The sequence below is a fragment of the Rhipicephalus microplus genome, chromosome 3 (assembly GCF_043290135.1).
Source record: "Rhipicephalus microplus isolate Deutch F79 chromosome 3, USDA_Rmic, whole genome shotgun sequence".
NCBI classification, from domain to species: Eukaryota; Metazoa; Arthropoda; class Arachnida; order Ixodida; family Ixodidae; genus Rhipicephalus; species Rhipicephalus microplus.
The window spans coordinates 249078620-249094378 of record NC_134702.1 but is presented as its reverse complement, the minus strand read 5'-3'; the positions used below and the strand labels follow the sequence as shown (position 1 = coordinate 249094378).

At 42.2% G+C, this 15759-nt stretch overlaps 2 protein-coding genes across 2 annotated transcripts in view; one reads left to right on the top strand and one right to left on the bottom strand.

Moving 5' to 3' along the window:
* Window positions 1–13351, bottom strand: part of LOC119159841 (uncharacterized) — a 250188-nt gene extending 236837 nt beyond the window's left edge. The window contains exon 1 of the mRNA XM_075890890.1: window positions 13215–13351. The gene's annotated coding sequence lies outside the window, so the exon portion shown is untranslated. The remainder of the gene's footprint in view (window positions 1–13214) is intronic.
* Window positions 13128–15759, top strand: part of LOC119160982 (glycoprotein-N-acetylgalactosamine 3-beta-galactosyltransferase 1) — a 42986-nt gene continuing 40354 nt past the window's right edge. The window contains exon 1 of the mRNA XM_037413318.2: window positions 13128–13463. Within this exon, the coding sequence (XP_037269215.2) occupies window positions 13196–13463 (268 nt within the window). The 5' untranslated portion in view covers window positions 13128–13195. The remainder of the gene's footprint in view (window positions 13464–15759) is intronic.

Below are 15759 nucleotides of genomic sequence, written 5' to 3'. Positions count from 1 at the left end.
ATCACTCAGCGATTCTGACTTTTCGAAATGACCGCCCGATTCCAGCAAGAATCTACTTTGGATTCACCAGGCACCCAGTGGAAGAATATTTTGGTCTAAGGAGCACTTCGGTGCTATAACTGCCAGTGATTCGGACACATGGCGAAAAGTTACCCTACCGCACGCTGGTGTACGATCTGCTCAAAAGAACACCACAATAAGGAGTGCAAGTCAGTTCTTCAACCTAAGTGCGCAAACTGTGCAAGTAATCACGCTGCCTCATAATTAGGCCACCCGCAAACTAAAGCTGCTACAAAAATGCGTCGGCATGAGCTTATCCATGAAAAAAAACCGTGCCCCAATGAACCCTCTACACACCTTGAGATTGTTCATCCTGTACGTGATCTATGTCAGCGCACACCACAACAACGACCGCCCACAAACACGCCAAGAGAACCGCCAAGAGATTCGCTAAGAGCACACCCAAGAGACCACTCAAGAGAAGTACATTCAAGTAACCCAACTTACGCATTAATGCTGTGAACGCCCACGTGACCTCAGCCGGAAAGTAGCGGAACCGACAGTGCCCGTGTTCGCCCCAACTACAACATCGAAACGTCACGTCATTCTCAACAGGCGTCAGAAACTGAAACATTCAATGGGGACCTTGCCTCTGCATCAGTCATGCAATTGATTCTACCAATGCTTTTCGCAGCACTTAAGGCGATCCCATCTGCTCTGCCGGAAGTAAAGAACCTGCCAGAAGTAATAGCCTTCCTGCCTCTGGAAGCACTATTGTGTCAACAATTCGGATCAAACCTGCGACAAGTAACACATGAATAAGCTCTATAAAGATGTCTCCATATACCAGTGGAATGCCAAAAGTCTTCGAAGGAAGTGAGCTGACTTCTGTAAACTCATTTTGCAATAACACTTTCCAATACTTTGCATCTAAGAGGCAGGAATGAATGATGATTTCCGTCTCTCCAACTACGTGATATAAGTCATCTCGTCGAAGTGGTCCTCGCAGAGTGCATTTGTGCGTCAGAAAGGACCTACCTTCTGACAAAGTTCACTCAAGTTAGTCGGACTTCCCAGAATTCGTCGCTTGCGAAGTATCTTTTGGTGAGCAGCGCATAACAGTGATCAATATATACCTGCAACCTTCAAGCTGCATTTCGGTGGAAGAGCTAACAAATACCTTCAATATTTATAATTCATATGCATTTATACGTAGAGACTTTAATGCACACAACATAATCTGGCGTAGTGATTGATGTGATGCACGTGGGAACATTGTTGAGTGTGGCGCAGATCGCTCCCCAACTTTTCTCCGAGGACATAATTACTCGAGTTGCATCGATGTAACCATGTATTCCGAAGATCTAGTGAGTGGTGTGGGATGGATAATGGATGTAGAAACATTTGGGAGGGACCATTTCTGTATACCTATAATTCACCCCTATTTGCGAAATAACGACATTAGACGCTACAGCAAACTGACGAACTGGAAAACTTTTCGGTACTGCCTAGCAAACCAAAATAGTGAAATCACGACAGTTGAAAGCTTTACTGACTTTCTTAGAGATAATGCGAATAAACGTACAAAGAAAGTCCCGATTCCAAAAGACTATGGTGCAGTCGATGGAAAGTATGAACATCTAAGAGCCATCAGACGATGTTAAGAAATGGCATATCGACGTAGCGGAAGTTTAGAACCATACAAAAATGCACAAAAGGTTCAAGCGCAGACGACTAGAAAATTAGGTAAATAACGCTGTTGTGATTTTTGTGGCACGCTCTCTCCCCACACACCTGTTCCAAGAATTTGGCTGGTAATTCGATAATTTTGTGGCCCTGTATCATAGAGCTTCCCAATTCGTGCTCTTTCTGTAGCCTTGGACAAAGAAGAAGTTGTGGTAGCAGACGAATTTTGTCAACTTATCAGTAGGCCCGCCGCATCACATTGTGCCTTATTTGTTCACATTGTGCCTTATTTGATCACATTGTGCCTTATCTGCCAGCCAGAAAATTAATGCTTGCTTTTGGGCTGAGCATCCTCAACTAGACCCTGCATGTACGTTAAGAGAGTTGCATTGTGCTGTAGCATCAATTCGTCAAAAATCGGCCTCTGGTCCGGACGGCATTACGTACAATATGCTAAACAACCTTGGGCTCACAGGCACAACTATTTTTTTAGATATTTACAACATTCTATGGATGCGTGAAATTGTAAACGAGTCTTGGAAGCTTGCTCGCATCATTCCGATCTTAAAACCGGCTAAGACGTCCTTGAAACTTCAATCCTTCCGCCCAATTAGTCTGACAAGCTGTCTATGTAAGGTAATGAAAAAAATTATTGATGCATCACTTCAATGGTGGTGCAACAAAACTAGTGTATACTCCAACTACTTAACAGATTTTAGGAAACAGAGATGCACAATGGATGCAATACCGGGCATAGAACGTAAGTGGAGCATGAACGCGCCTGTGGTAGCTTGACGGTCGCAGTGTTCTTAGACATCAAAAGGGCATTTGACACAGTCAGTCACACTCATGTTCTGCTGAGTATGTTGGAACTCGAACTGTCCGGCAGGTCTTTGTGGTGGATATCTAAATTTTTATCAGGTCGCAAAATATTCATTCAGAGGAGCGGAGGAAAAAAAGTGGAACATGACGTCAGACAGGAAGTGCCACAAGGAAGCGTACTGGGCCCTTTTCTTTTCAGCTGTGTTATGGCTGATTTGGCTAAAAGAGTGCCTTCCAGGTTGAAATACTCTTTATATGCCGATGATGTGTGCATTTGGGCATCTGGCACAGACATAATGTTAATTCAGATTGCATTGCGAGATGGCATAGTTATTATCAACAACTTTTTGAAAAAAAGATGATTGATTCTATCGCACGCAAAGACAGCTGTATTGCCCTTCACCCGTAAGAAGGTAAATAAATTCAATCTCAATTTAGAAGGAGAACCACTAATGATTGTGACAGAGCATCAGTTTCTCGGAGTAATAGTTTACAGGCAGCTATCTTGGGTACCTCGCATAAACAAACTCGAAAACGAGGTCAATACGCTAGTGAATATACTTTGCAGAATTGCTGGGACATCATCGGGCTGATCTGTATTATCCATGCTCGCTGTTCACAATGCTTTAATACGACCAAAAGTTGCATATTCTGCGACAGTCTTGCACGGTCTTTTCCGCACTTATAGGAGCGACTTCAAAGACTATTAGCTAGGGGACTGCGCGTCTGCATAGGTGCTCCACGAGCGACTTCCAGCAGCATTGTCATAGCAGAGACTCGACAACCACCCTTTCCAGTCATGAGGACAATTGAAACATGGCGCCATTTTTTTCGCTTAATGACGCAACACAAGGACCACCCATTGGCACTGGAGATTTTACGAAGGGATAAAAGCAATGCTCATAAATATATAGAAAATAATGTACATATATTACCAAAAAATGAATTTTGGAGCTCTGAAATGGACTATCATTCATGGCTATTTGCAATTCCAAGCATTGAATTCTCAGTGGATGACATAATCAGAGAGACAAGTTAATCCAAGCTGCTCAACAACTAGCACTTTATTGGATACACATGCGGTATGCAGGGTACATACACGTTTACACAGATGGCTCAAGTATTACTATGTCTTAAAAATCGGCATTTATCATACCACAGCTAAATATTCAGCAATCGTTTAAATTATGTCGCAAGACGTCATCTACTACAGCAGAGCTCTTCGCTATTCTGTATGCTCTAAAAATTATAAACTCGGCAGCAGACGCCAGAAAATGGGTACTTTTAAGTGACTCACAGGCCACATTAAAATCACTCTCCAGTACAAACAAGACAGTAATAAGTGATAGTATGACATACGAAATGCTGAAAGAGCTCACCAAAGCAAACAAGGCGCAACATGAGAAGATCAAATTCCAGTGAATACCTGGTCATTGCAACATTCTTGGAAACACAACTGCCAATGAAGCAGCACGACAAGCACATCATAAAGACGTGACCGTTTCTTTACCAATTTCGAAAACTTAATTGCGTAGTATTATAAAGACTACAACTTTCAGAATGAGCAAAACTGCTTGGTTTGACCAAAGTACAAAGAGCTGCGATTTATATCACATCGATTCATTTATCGAATTCAAAATTACTCTGGCATTAGATAGAAGTATAGAAACTCTAATTCACCGTTTGAGGCTGGGCACCGCATACTCAAAACATTTTTCGCACAGAATCGGCAGAGCTCAAACTCCCGAATGCGAATGCAGATTTGTAGATGAAGACGTAGGTCACCTTCTCCTAGAATGTCCAGATCATTATACGTCGAGACGCCGTCTTAAATCCAAACTGTTGGCATTAGACTGCAGACCGTTTAGCATGAAGAAACTTCAGGGCCCGTGGCCAACTAGAGTTTTACCGTCCCACGCTTTAAAAGCATTAACACGTTTTTTTACAAGACAACAGAACTGCTGACAAGTACTAAAAAATAACGAAATTTCATTTGTATAACACATGTACCAATTATGTGCAGTATCATGTGACACCCATTATGTGAGTTTTGTGAAAAGAATGACGTGTCGACTATGTGTACACACGAGCGAATACATCTTCAGAAGGACCAGACGTGTGCTCTGCTGCATTGTGCTTGGTGGACCAAATAGTAACGAGGGACATTATCAAAGACCTCATTAACCTTCGAACACTTACTTATCATTATGTTGGAATTTGTGCGTATAAGTGTGTCTTTGCATGTCTGTGCCTGAGTGTTCTTTTTCCATGCACTGCTTTTCATGTTTTACTTCAAAATACGTGTTTAAGTTTCACTCAACCGCTAAGAAGTAGCCGGTGCCATAATGGTGCGCCAACATCTTTTTATATAATATATAAAATAAAGAAATATTATAAATAGGCCGATGTCGTCAGATTTGGTTGCACCTTGAAAGAACCCCAGGTAGTCGAAGTTTTCTGAGTCCTCCATTGCGGCGTCTCTTATAATCATATGATGGCTTTGGGACGTTAAACCCACATAACAATGAAAAACAGCAGCAGTGTCAAAAGCGCGGAAAAGAGACTTTTTTAGATTTTAGATACTGCACTTTTTCTTCAACATTTTTGCAGCATCATACATAATAGAAGAACACAACAGAAAAGTAATCATGGGAAACGAACATATGCAGTTCTTTATACACGAGCTTTCAAAAAAAAGGGAAAGCGACGTTATTCTAACACTTTTAAAATCTAACAGAGAATAAGCACAAGTAAAAAAAAAGAAAAAAAACAGCACAAGAAAACTGCTTGCTAGTGAAGTTGTGTCTCAAAGTGTGATAGTAAGTCCTGTGTAATAGTTTTATCAGGCAATTTGTTCCAATCGACTATCGTTCTAGGAAAGGAAGAGTACTTGTGCAGTGAATGGAGTAACAGCTAGCCAGTGTGTTTGCCTGGTAGGGTAACCTGTCGTACATGCAAGATGTGACGTGTCTATCTTGTACAGACCTATTATCAACTGAAAAAAATGATAAAATACATGACATCGATTACTTATAGCAGGTAGGCCACTTTGAAATACGGGGTTAGTTACTGAAGTGCGACCATGCGTATTGTACATGAGCCTTACAGCTTTCTAGCCTTTCTAATTTTGCTAAGGCGGTTTTAGTGAACGGGTATCATATCATGACGGCGTATTCTAAAACAGTACCGACGAGTGTCTTATATGCAAACAAACGTACTGTTGGTGTGGACGATATTATTACACGCCTTAAAGAGATTAACCTACGCCTGCGATTTGCTAGAACTTTGCAAGGTAGTTTGACAACGAGATATCCCATGCTAAGTGGAGGCCTAAATATTTATTTGGCGTAACTTCCGATAAGGGAAAGTCTTCCGTGCCATAACTATATATATGCGGCTTTTTTAACGTTACCCGCATCTACGCCGTCTTTATAAAATTTATGCACACTTGCCATTGCTCACACAAATGAGCTATGTTCTATTAAAATCCCCGTCTGCGTAAAGTCTGATGTTTACGGATAAGGTAGCAATGATATCGCTGATATATAACAAAAAGAAAAGTGGTGCAGCAACAGATGCCTGCGGGACGCCAGACTTGACAGGAACTATAACATACACTGTTCTATCTACATCAACTAACTGACGGTGGCTGGTTGGGTAGGCTGTATCCAAAACTACCATTTTATCATTTTTAACACAGTGCGTAGACTACGAAGAAATTTAGCGTGAGAGACCTTATCCAATGATTTGCTATAATCTATAAATATAGTATCTGTTAGTTTTCCAGTGTCCATAGTGCTAGCGTAGTCATGCGCGTTCTCAACAATCGGCGTGATTGTCCAGCGGTCATTTCTGAAAATATGCTGCATGTCTGTCAACACTTTATGGTCATCGAGAATACAATAATAGGTTTGCAATAATATGCTCCAGGAGATACAGAAAGTTGAAGTTAATGAAATTGACATGTAATGTTTTATCCATGCTTTGTCCCCTGATTTACGCAAAGACTTCACCCTAGCAACTTTCCAGTGTTCTGTTCATGTTCCTTCGTTAACAAATCTTGAAACAGAACATGCAAATATTGCGCAAACTATTTTGCGTAACGCTTTAAAAACAGTTTGCGATATCATCGGGTTCTCGTAATTTCTTTATATCAAACTTTAATGGTAAATTTAGAACGCCATGTTCCAAAAAAGCAAGGTCAGAAAGGGAAGGCAGTTTTGTAGAGAAGAATGGTAGACAACCGTAATCATTTCTAAATAAACTTTTGAAATGGTCAATAAACTGAGCCCACACCCTTTTCTTATGACGCACATCTTTACCACTTACAAAAAGGAGTCGGGAAGAAAACAATCACACATATACACAAAGTGTATGATGACGAGGGGGGTAAAACATGCGTCACTCCATCCACGCTTCCGTCCATCCGTTCGTTCTTGCTTCTGTGCGCGCCCCGCCGCGGTGGTCTAGTGGCTAAGGTACTCGGCTGCTGACCCGCAGGTCGCGGGTTCAAATCCCAGCTGCGGCGGCTGCATTTCCAATGGAGGCGGAAATGTTGTAGGCCCGTGTGCTCAGATTTGAGTGCACGTTAAACAACCCCAGGTGGTCTAAATTTCCGGAGCCCTCCACTACGGCGTCACTCATAATCATATGGTGGTTTTGGGACGTTAAACCCCACATATCGATCAATCAATCAATGCTTCTGTGCGTGCACGCATCTGTCTCTGCGACCGCCCGTCCGTAAGTGCATCCGTCCGTCAATGCGTCCCTCCACGTGTCCTTCCGCCTGTCTGTGCATTTGTTCGTCTGTATATCCATCCGTTCATCCGCCCGTGCCTCTGCCCCTTCGTGCGTTCGTTCGTGCGTTTATTCGTCTGTGCGTCTATCCGTACGTCCATCCATCCGTTCGTTCGTGTGTCCGTTAATCCATGCGTCCGCCTGTGCCCTCTTCCATGCGTCCGTCTAGGCATCTGTTCATCTGTCCGTTCATCTAGAGAACACTTCTACTACCGCCATCTGACATCTTTTTATCACATATTCATCATATAGAAGTACCAACATGAAGCGGACATTCCAAAGACTAAACACGATCTGGCGCAGCGGGACTAAGAAGCGGAACGTGTGCGCTTTCTTACAGCTCACACTTCATGCCTAGTTCCAACCTTTCACCGCCGTCAGTTCATGGCACTGCAGCCTAACCCTCGATAAACCTCGCTAAAACCAAAAAGGTTAGGTCCAGCGAGTTTAACATGGCAAGCCTTTCTGGTCAGATAGTGCTCGAAGTGCGTCCATCTGATACTAGTTTTTTTTTAGTAATCGTCCGATACATCTGCAAATTTCAATGGAGATTAAGTCAACCGTACTTTTCTCTATAGGTTATGTATTCAGACACAACTATGTTTTTCTTTGTGAATAACAAGCGTGGGTTTCCTACTCAATTAAACAAAGTTCACGCGTGCTGCTCTTCTAGTCTTGCCGTGAAGGTAACAACCTAATACTATTACTACTATGATGACGACGATGACGACGACGACTACTACATATATCGCTGACGCAGAAACCATGGCTTAAGAAGCTTCGGCCCTAACAATACCGCCTGTGTGTTCTCATGTGGGGAACTCTAGTAAATGCGTCGTGTAGTGGTGGGGTATCGCGTGAATGCTGCGCAACTGGGCATGGTTTGTAAATGCATAATCAGTATTTCACCTTCAATATTCTTGTTTATTCAGTGAAGAATTGTTGCCTTCAACGTCAACTGATACACAAGTAAAGTCACCCTTGACTTAATTCCAATTGTGGGATCCGGTGCCTAGCAGTCGTTTTTTTTTTTACTAGCAGGCACTGCCTGCATCGGCCTTGCGAGGGGAGAGGGGGTGAGGGGATTGACAGTTTCGCGGTTGTCTTCCTAGGCGGGCACGACACGTGAACGTGCGCACTGGGGGTGTGAATGGCTCCACCACCAACGCCGAAGCGCGGCATGAAGCGATTAAGAAGTGCTCTGCTTTTAATGCATGCTCTCTGCTATACATACAATCTGCTATATTAAAATAACACAGCTCTGAATACATCTACAGATGTGCTATAAATTGTATTTATAGCACATCTGCTATGAATACAATCCACGATCCAAGAAAGGCTTGTTGCTAGTTGAAAGCGCGCACTCGAAGTTAATTAAAAGTGGCATTGTGCTGTCAGCTCGTGCAGTAGCCCTTGACAAGTCATGCCAGCATAATATGCTAGAAAGCTTTGTGAATCATGCAGTTCCTCTCAGCGTAGCTGGGTACCTAACACAGTTTATAATTAATGCTTGCGAAAACCTTCTCAAAAATACAAGGGCGGTGATCTACTTGCCAAGGAAAAGGAGAGGAGGCATGTGTATGTTATGCCGTATCCACATAATGCTTCCACAATATGAAAAGTTGGCTAATAGGCATGGTGTTGATTTAGCGTTTGCCGCACCTACAAAGTTGGGCAGATCTGTTCGTTAATGACTAAATAGACAAAAGACGAATGCTCTAAAAGCATGCAAGCGTGTTATGCTCTAGGTGTGTTTTTGCTGTTGTTTATCAGATCTCTTTGTCGTATGGTAGGGTGGACATAGGGCAGACAGGGTGGTGCCTCAACGGTCGCATGAGTGAGCACAGTCTCGCGGAAAAAAAAAACGGTGGCTATTTAGATTTTCCCAGTACAACTTGTGGATGCCTCCCCCCCCCCCCCACTCCCGATTTAAGATTGTGTCAGCCTTAACTAAGGCACGTCAACACACCGAAATACAGATTATTGAACCACATTTCATCTGGCAATTCAATGATAAATGCATAAGCATGCATTCGATCTCACTTTCGGACAAAAAAATTGACTTCCTACACGGTTATGTTTAAAGTTGTAGGTAACACCTTACAAGAAGTTCCTTTCGATTTCTCGTTTTCTTTTTTTGTCGACCTATTTGTGAGTGCGCTGTCGTTTCTCCTGTTTCATTTCCCATGTGATGCTAAGTAAAGCGTCATAAGGTTTTTGTTTCTGGACTCTCTCGACGTACTGCTTGATAGTTTTTTGCACTTGGTGCTGATTAGGATGATTAAAAAATTGTTCTTTCATAGCTTCATTTGGTGCTAAGCGGTATTTAAAAGTTTTTTAAACAGTTTTAAAGTACGTTTTCATGTGTTTACGCATTGGATGATGCTTGGGGAAATAAAAGTTCAAAAAGATAACTAGATAGATGAACTAGGAGAGCAGGTGTACCTTCTGAATACGCAGTTTAGATTGTGGTGTTTGCTGCAATGAAATGTTTCGTGAGTGTTCTAAGTGTTTAGTTCTAAGTACTTTGTTTGCGGCATTTTTGATTTTGTGCGCATCGTGAAAGCACAGCTTACCGTGCCTATATATTGGTTTCATGAAACGACAACAAACAGTTGGTTGTCTGCCCTTTTTTCTGTTTTTCTTCTTCTTTTCCTTCAAGCTTGCGCAGCAAGTCAATTTTTCAAGTATAAACCAACTAGTGTGCAAAGAAGTATTGTTGAAACTGCTACAGTGCGAGGAAACGAGAATCAAGGCTGACGAAGGATGACTTAGAAACCTACGATTTGCATATGACATTGTTTCATCAGTAAGAATAGCGACAAACTCGACAACATTGATTGAGGAATTAGGCTAAAAAAATTAAACGCGAGCCTCAAATCTTGACTGCGCTGGCGAAACAAAAAAATATGACAGATAACCACGCATACGAGTATATGCGAGAATGTGTATACTGAGGACTCACGGGAAAACCTAATCACAAAAAGGAAATTCACCGAAAAATACCAATAGGCTGGAGCGCATTTGTCAGGCACTCCTAAATAATGTCATAAAAGCTGTCAATATATATTAAAGCGAAGAGTATACAATCACTGCATCTGGCAGTTTCTGATGTATAGTGCTGAATCTTGAATAAGAAAGCAATTAGAGCAAAAGCTGAGAACCATGTAGCGTACAATATTTCACGTTCCTGCTACCAGGAATGGGTATGGTAGAGCCCCAATTGCATATCGCACCCAGCACCTACTAAATTATTTAGGTGAACAATTATATTTTAAGCTCTCAGTAACACAATTCAAATATTACACAAAAGGTCTCGTCAATGGATTGAAGTAAACATCATGTTTTCACCTAATTCCTAGCTAGGTTCCACAATAATATACTGTCTGATCTCTAGGTACAAAATGCGTGTATATACAGAATTATGTGCGTACAAATGTGGAGATGTATGTATGAATATATGAGTGTATGATATGAATGTATGAATATATAATACAATACCGTATGTGTGTAGCTTTTGAACGAAAACAGCCTCGATGCTTTATTCTGTATGTCTTGTAGCCGATTTTTGTATGTCCACGTCGCCTATTTTTGCGCTTATGCTATTGATGTGTTGTGCTATTTTGCTGCTTCTTGTATTTTAACAATTACTAGTAAATGTAGCACTGTTTTCTGAACGTTCAACATTTTGCGTAGCGAAGCTACGTCAGGCCGATTGGCTTCTAGCTTCGCTTCATTTTTCTGTAACTCTCCAGAAAGAAAATCTATTCATTCATTCCTTCAAAACGTAGAGTGATAGAACTAAATTGAGAGATTTAATCAGAGCAAAATTACTAATAAGGAAGGCAGGAGTAGCAAATTATTTAGATGACAGCAAGCGAAGAAAGATAGATCTGGTCTGGTTATGTATTAAACAATTTTGACTTCATGCCTGTGAATTCATGAATTTGGGTAAATTGGTGTGATAGGGTCGCCATGATATTTCCCATGGGGTCGTTATCACGTGAATGTGAATTCTTAAAATAATTTGTGGCTTGTGCGTATATGCAGTGTGTTCAAAATATAATACAGTTGCCTTGAAAAAAATTGGTTCGCTCATTGTTGTGTTCCCTTTTTGTTCGTCCCGTCTTTAGCACCATTTTAGCTTTCGCATACTACGTAGAACAGACAGCTGGTGGACGATAAGAGCAACAAAATGGTTACCATGGGAAGAAAAACGCAATCGGGGAAGGCAGAAAGTTAGACAGAGAGGTAAAGTTCGGAAGTACATAGGGAATAGCGTAATGAGTTCGCAAATGATAGGCTTAGCTGAAGATCATAAGGTGAGGCCCCCGTCCTACAGTCGACTAACACAGGCTGAGCATGATGATTGATTGACTTGCTTGACTGCTCTGTAAGAAAAAAAAAAACTACCATATGAATATGAGAGAAGTCGTAGTGGAAGGGTCTGGAAGTTTTGACAACTTGGGGTGCTTTAACGTGCACCCAAATCTGAGCACATGAGCCTACAGCATTTTCGTCTCCATCGATATTGCAGCCGCCACAGCCGGCATTCGATTCCACGACCTTGAGCATGATGATGAGGAGAAATAATGATGAAAAAACAGTGGTTAACACTGATAAATTTCAAACTCTCTTTGAATTGTAACCCTGATGTATTTATTTTGTACTACTAAAAGCTAATCTGCATTACGTTTTTCAGTGCAAAATCGGACATTTCATGATCTTATAGCCTGCTGAATGATTTTAAATATTCTGAATGAATTGTGCAAGTGTACAGAAACTATGTAGTATGTTCAGTGCCACCTAGCTAGAATTCATTGGGGTTAGCAGCATTGCAAATAAATGAATAAGGAAAAATGAAGCAGGCTATACAGCGGGTGTTGATTCTATGCAGGACCAAAGTGGCCTTATAGCTGCTGTGAAGGTCTTGTCCGGCTATTGCTTTGCATGCTCCCTGTCATTCTGAGGATCAAAATTGATATGTTTATTGAGTTCCGACGCCCAATCCCTCTTAGAAATGGCTTTTATATGAGATACCGGAAAAGCGTGCTTTCAAATGGAAACCTTACACCGCATTTTGTTCAATACATTCCTTCCCGCTCCCGCCTTCTTTTATTCTACTGGACTTTTCCGCGCTGAATGTTCGACTGAACTCGGCTAGCTGCTGTATGTTTGTATTCTGGATATCATGATGCTTTGTAGTAGTTTTGATTACATCACAATTTGTTATTACAAAAAATTTAATTATGTCCTCCCTACTTTATAATGTACTTACGTATCATGACAAATGTGATAGCCTAAGCTCCCTAGAAAGAGCTCATTGGCCTTGTCTAGTTGTCTATAAAGAGCGTTAAAACAGTAATCCTCGGCACAACATACTTATTTCTGAGAAGTAAAATGGTTTAATTTCTTTGGATCTGGTACGACAGCTAAGTTGAAAAAAAAGGTAACACTAAATTTTTTACTACTCAGCGTAACCTCTGTTTTCTTCTCTTCGTACGCTAGTTATCCCCATTTTACAACTGAAGTGTGATATCAGTGTCTAGTTCCATTTACGTTGCCCCAAAAGTTTGGGGTCCCCTTAGGAATTTAGTGAAAGTGCTTCAGCTGCCAAGAGAGACTGCTACTAAGTTTGCTTGTCGTATTTAGGCATGCCCCTCTACGTTTACGCGGCATTTGCAGTGAATAAGCTGCAATTGCTCTGGTTACTTTTATCCACCACTTGTACCTAATGAACGCTATCAGGCGTTTGCGTTCTCATTTAACCCAGCTCATACTATCCTGTTTGTAACACCAATCTTTTGTTTTTAGCAGTGTCGACTCAGTCTGAAAAACTAGGAAGGGCTACTGCTTCGAGTGTGTCGAACCTGGGTCGACAAAATCCTTTATGGCGTGGGAAGGCTTACCAGGCCGCGGAAGAGGTCGTTGCCTCTCACGTCGCAGCGCACCAGGCGGGGTGGTGTGCAGAAGAGCAGCGTTCTTCGTCACTGGCCTCTTCCTTGGACTTGCGCTGACTTCTTGGCTGCCAGAGACGAGGATGCTGGACGGCGCCTTTTCGCAGCAATCACAGACTATCCGACAGCAGCCCGCACTGCCCTTTGCCATTCCACGCACTCCGATCCTGTACGACTTGAACAGCTCGATTTATGGCGCAGGTACGTGCGATTATAGCAATGCTATCGGGGTCGAGCACTTGTGTGATTAAGCGAGGGCGTTAGCTGGACAAATCAGCATTGCATTTGCACAATACCTATCTATGTAACTCAGACAATGAGGAAGGAACAAGCAACATTATTTGTGTCCCCTTGTCTCTGCGCCCCCGTCTATGTTATCTTCCGCTGGCTCCTTCAAGCTTCCAGCTTATAATAGCTTATAGGTTGATGAAAAATTTGTGAAGTGATAACATGCCTTAATAATGATATTTTAAAGGTGTTTTGGGTTAGGTACTTCTGAGACGCAGGGAACACAAAGAATAGTGGTCGTGTTTTCCGCCAGTATATTCAAATCACGGTTGCTTCTATTGAAAGTGCACATTTTCAGAAATTTGTGTACGTATAAAATGCGAGTTATCGACTACCATTAGAAAAATATATTCTCAATAAAAATACACTTACCTATAGATTATAAGATTCGGAAATAACATTTCGTACTCGTTCAGCGTATGGAGCATTCTCTCATAAAAGTACAGCTTACCTCGTACAGTACACGCTATACGTTTACACAAAATGGCTTGCGAAAGATTTTAAAAGGCCATCACTCCGAGCTGCGTCTTTTGTCGCCTCTTTTTTCTTCGACATATGCCAAGAAGTTATACACATTGCAAGCTTCAGGCAGCCAGGTTTGTGGCAACAACGCTAGCAACTATTCTCACGCTTGCTCACTTCTTGCTAGAGCATGCTTTGTGTTTTTTATGCTTCCGTGTGCCATTTTAATACACCGTCTATATAGGTACGCCAATAACTGCAAACCTTTGCGGATGACGTCACATGACAGGTGCTTCTCGGAATGTACGAATTCATGCATTGTAATAATTCAAGTACATGGCTGTTTATACAACGTGACAATTGCATGGACGTACTGCCATTCATGTCGTACGCCTTTAGGGCGGCCCAACAGGAGACCACCGTCTACACACCTTTGTTTCTCCTATGTGTCCTACCGCAAGGTTATACATTATGATATCTTCCTTTGCTGGCCGTGGAGATGCTCATTAGGCAGCTACTTGGTTTTCGCTAAAGACGCTCACCACCTTCCCGTTTGCACATAGGTGCCTCACAAGACAGGTAAAATACGTTACGATAGCAACCACCAGCACTAATATGACCCGTGAGACCTCGTGTTGATGTGGAAGCTTCTGCGCAAGCATGGCGTTGGGCCTAAACCTGCTCGCCCGTTACACCACACATTTTGTTGTTTTGGACCGTTGGAGTGCATTGGCCTATCGTATAGGACGCCTCAGAGCTAGTTGGAGACGCTCCACCAAAACGAAGGTCACGCATGTGGCTCGCCAGAAGCCTCTCAGTCGGCGAGAAGCTACACGAAAAGGATGGCACGCTTACTCTGCAAGGGAGGAAGTAATACGTGGTGCTTTTGCCAGTCGCAGAAGAGCAGGAAGAAGTGATTAGAGTGAGAATAAATCTTTAAAGAGTTATGTCGTGTGCACGCTCACCATTCTAGCCTTCTGCCAAGGAGTCCGAACTGCATACTCTGGAAGTGACACACGGATCCGCCTTGATCGCCATCAAAGTGCCGTGTAATAGCGATATTGCGATGGTGAGTTGTCTGCTATATGACAACTCATCTTCGCTGTGCAAGCATTTTCGCGCGGAGGTTGTATATTGCATATTTTCTTTCCGCAGATGCACATTTCTGACTCCCCCAATATGCGTTGGATGGAATATATATGAGTTGCCTGTGTTTCTTCATTCGTTTCTTCTTCCACGCCGTATTATCCTTGCAGTATCTGTTGGCACTTAGACTGAATGTTTGAAGAGTGGCTTGTCAAGGCACCACTATTTTTCCAACTTGCTCTAATGCGAGTGACTTACAAGAAAGTAATGCAGGTCGTGAAAAAAAAACTCACCGAGTTTCTTATGCATTCACTTGAGACAACTTAAAAGCAAAAGACATGTTCTTTTATTTTTATCTCAGCTAATAATTTCATGCAATCCCATCACCCTTCGAAAGCTTTCTGTACAGAACGTGGCTTCACACTGCCTCCAAGACCAGAGGAACTTCACCTGGCTTTCTATTGCTTCCGTGATTGGGCCACATGTCATGCAACTACGATGTGGTGTGATGACATTCTTGTGCAAAGTTACATCAAGAGAAGGGACTATGACCTTAAATGGCGTCGCAAATTTCGGCATCTGTGACGCCATTGATGACGCCATAAACTCTCGTAATCTTTTTAGGAGCGAAGCTCCTGAAGCTGTGGAACTCTACATGAAT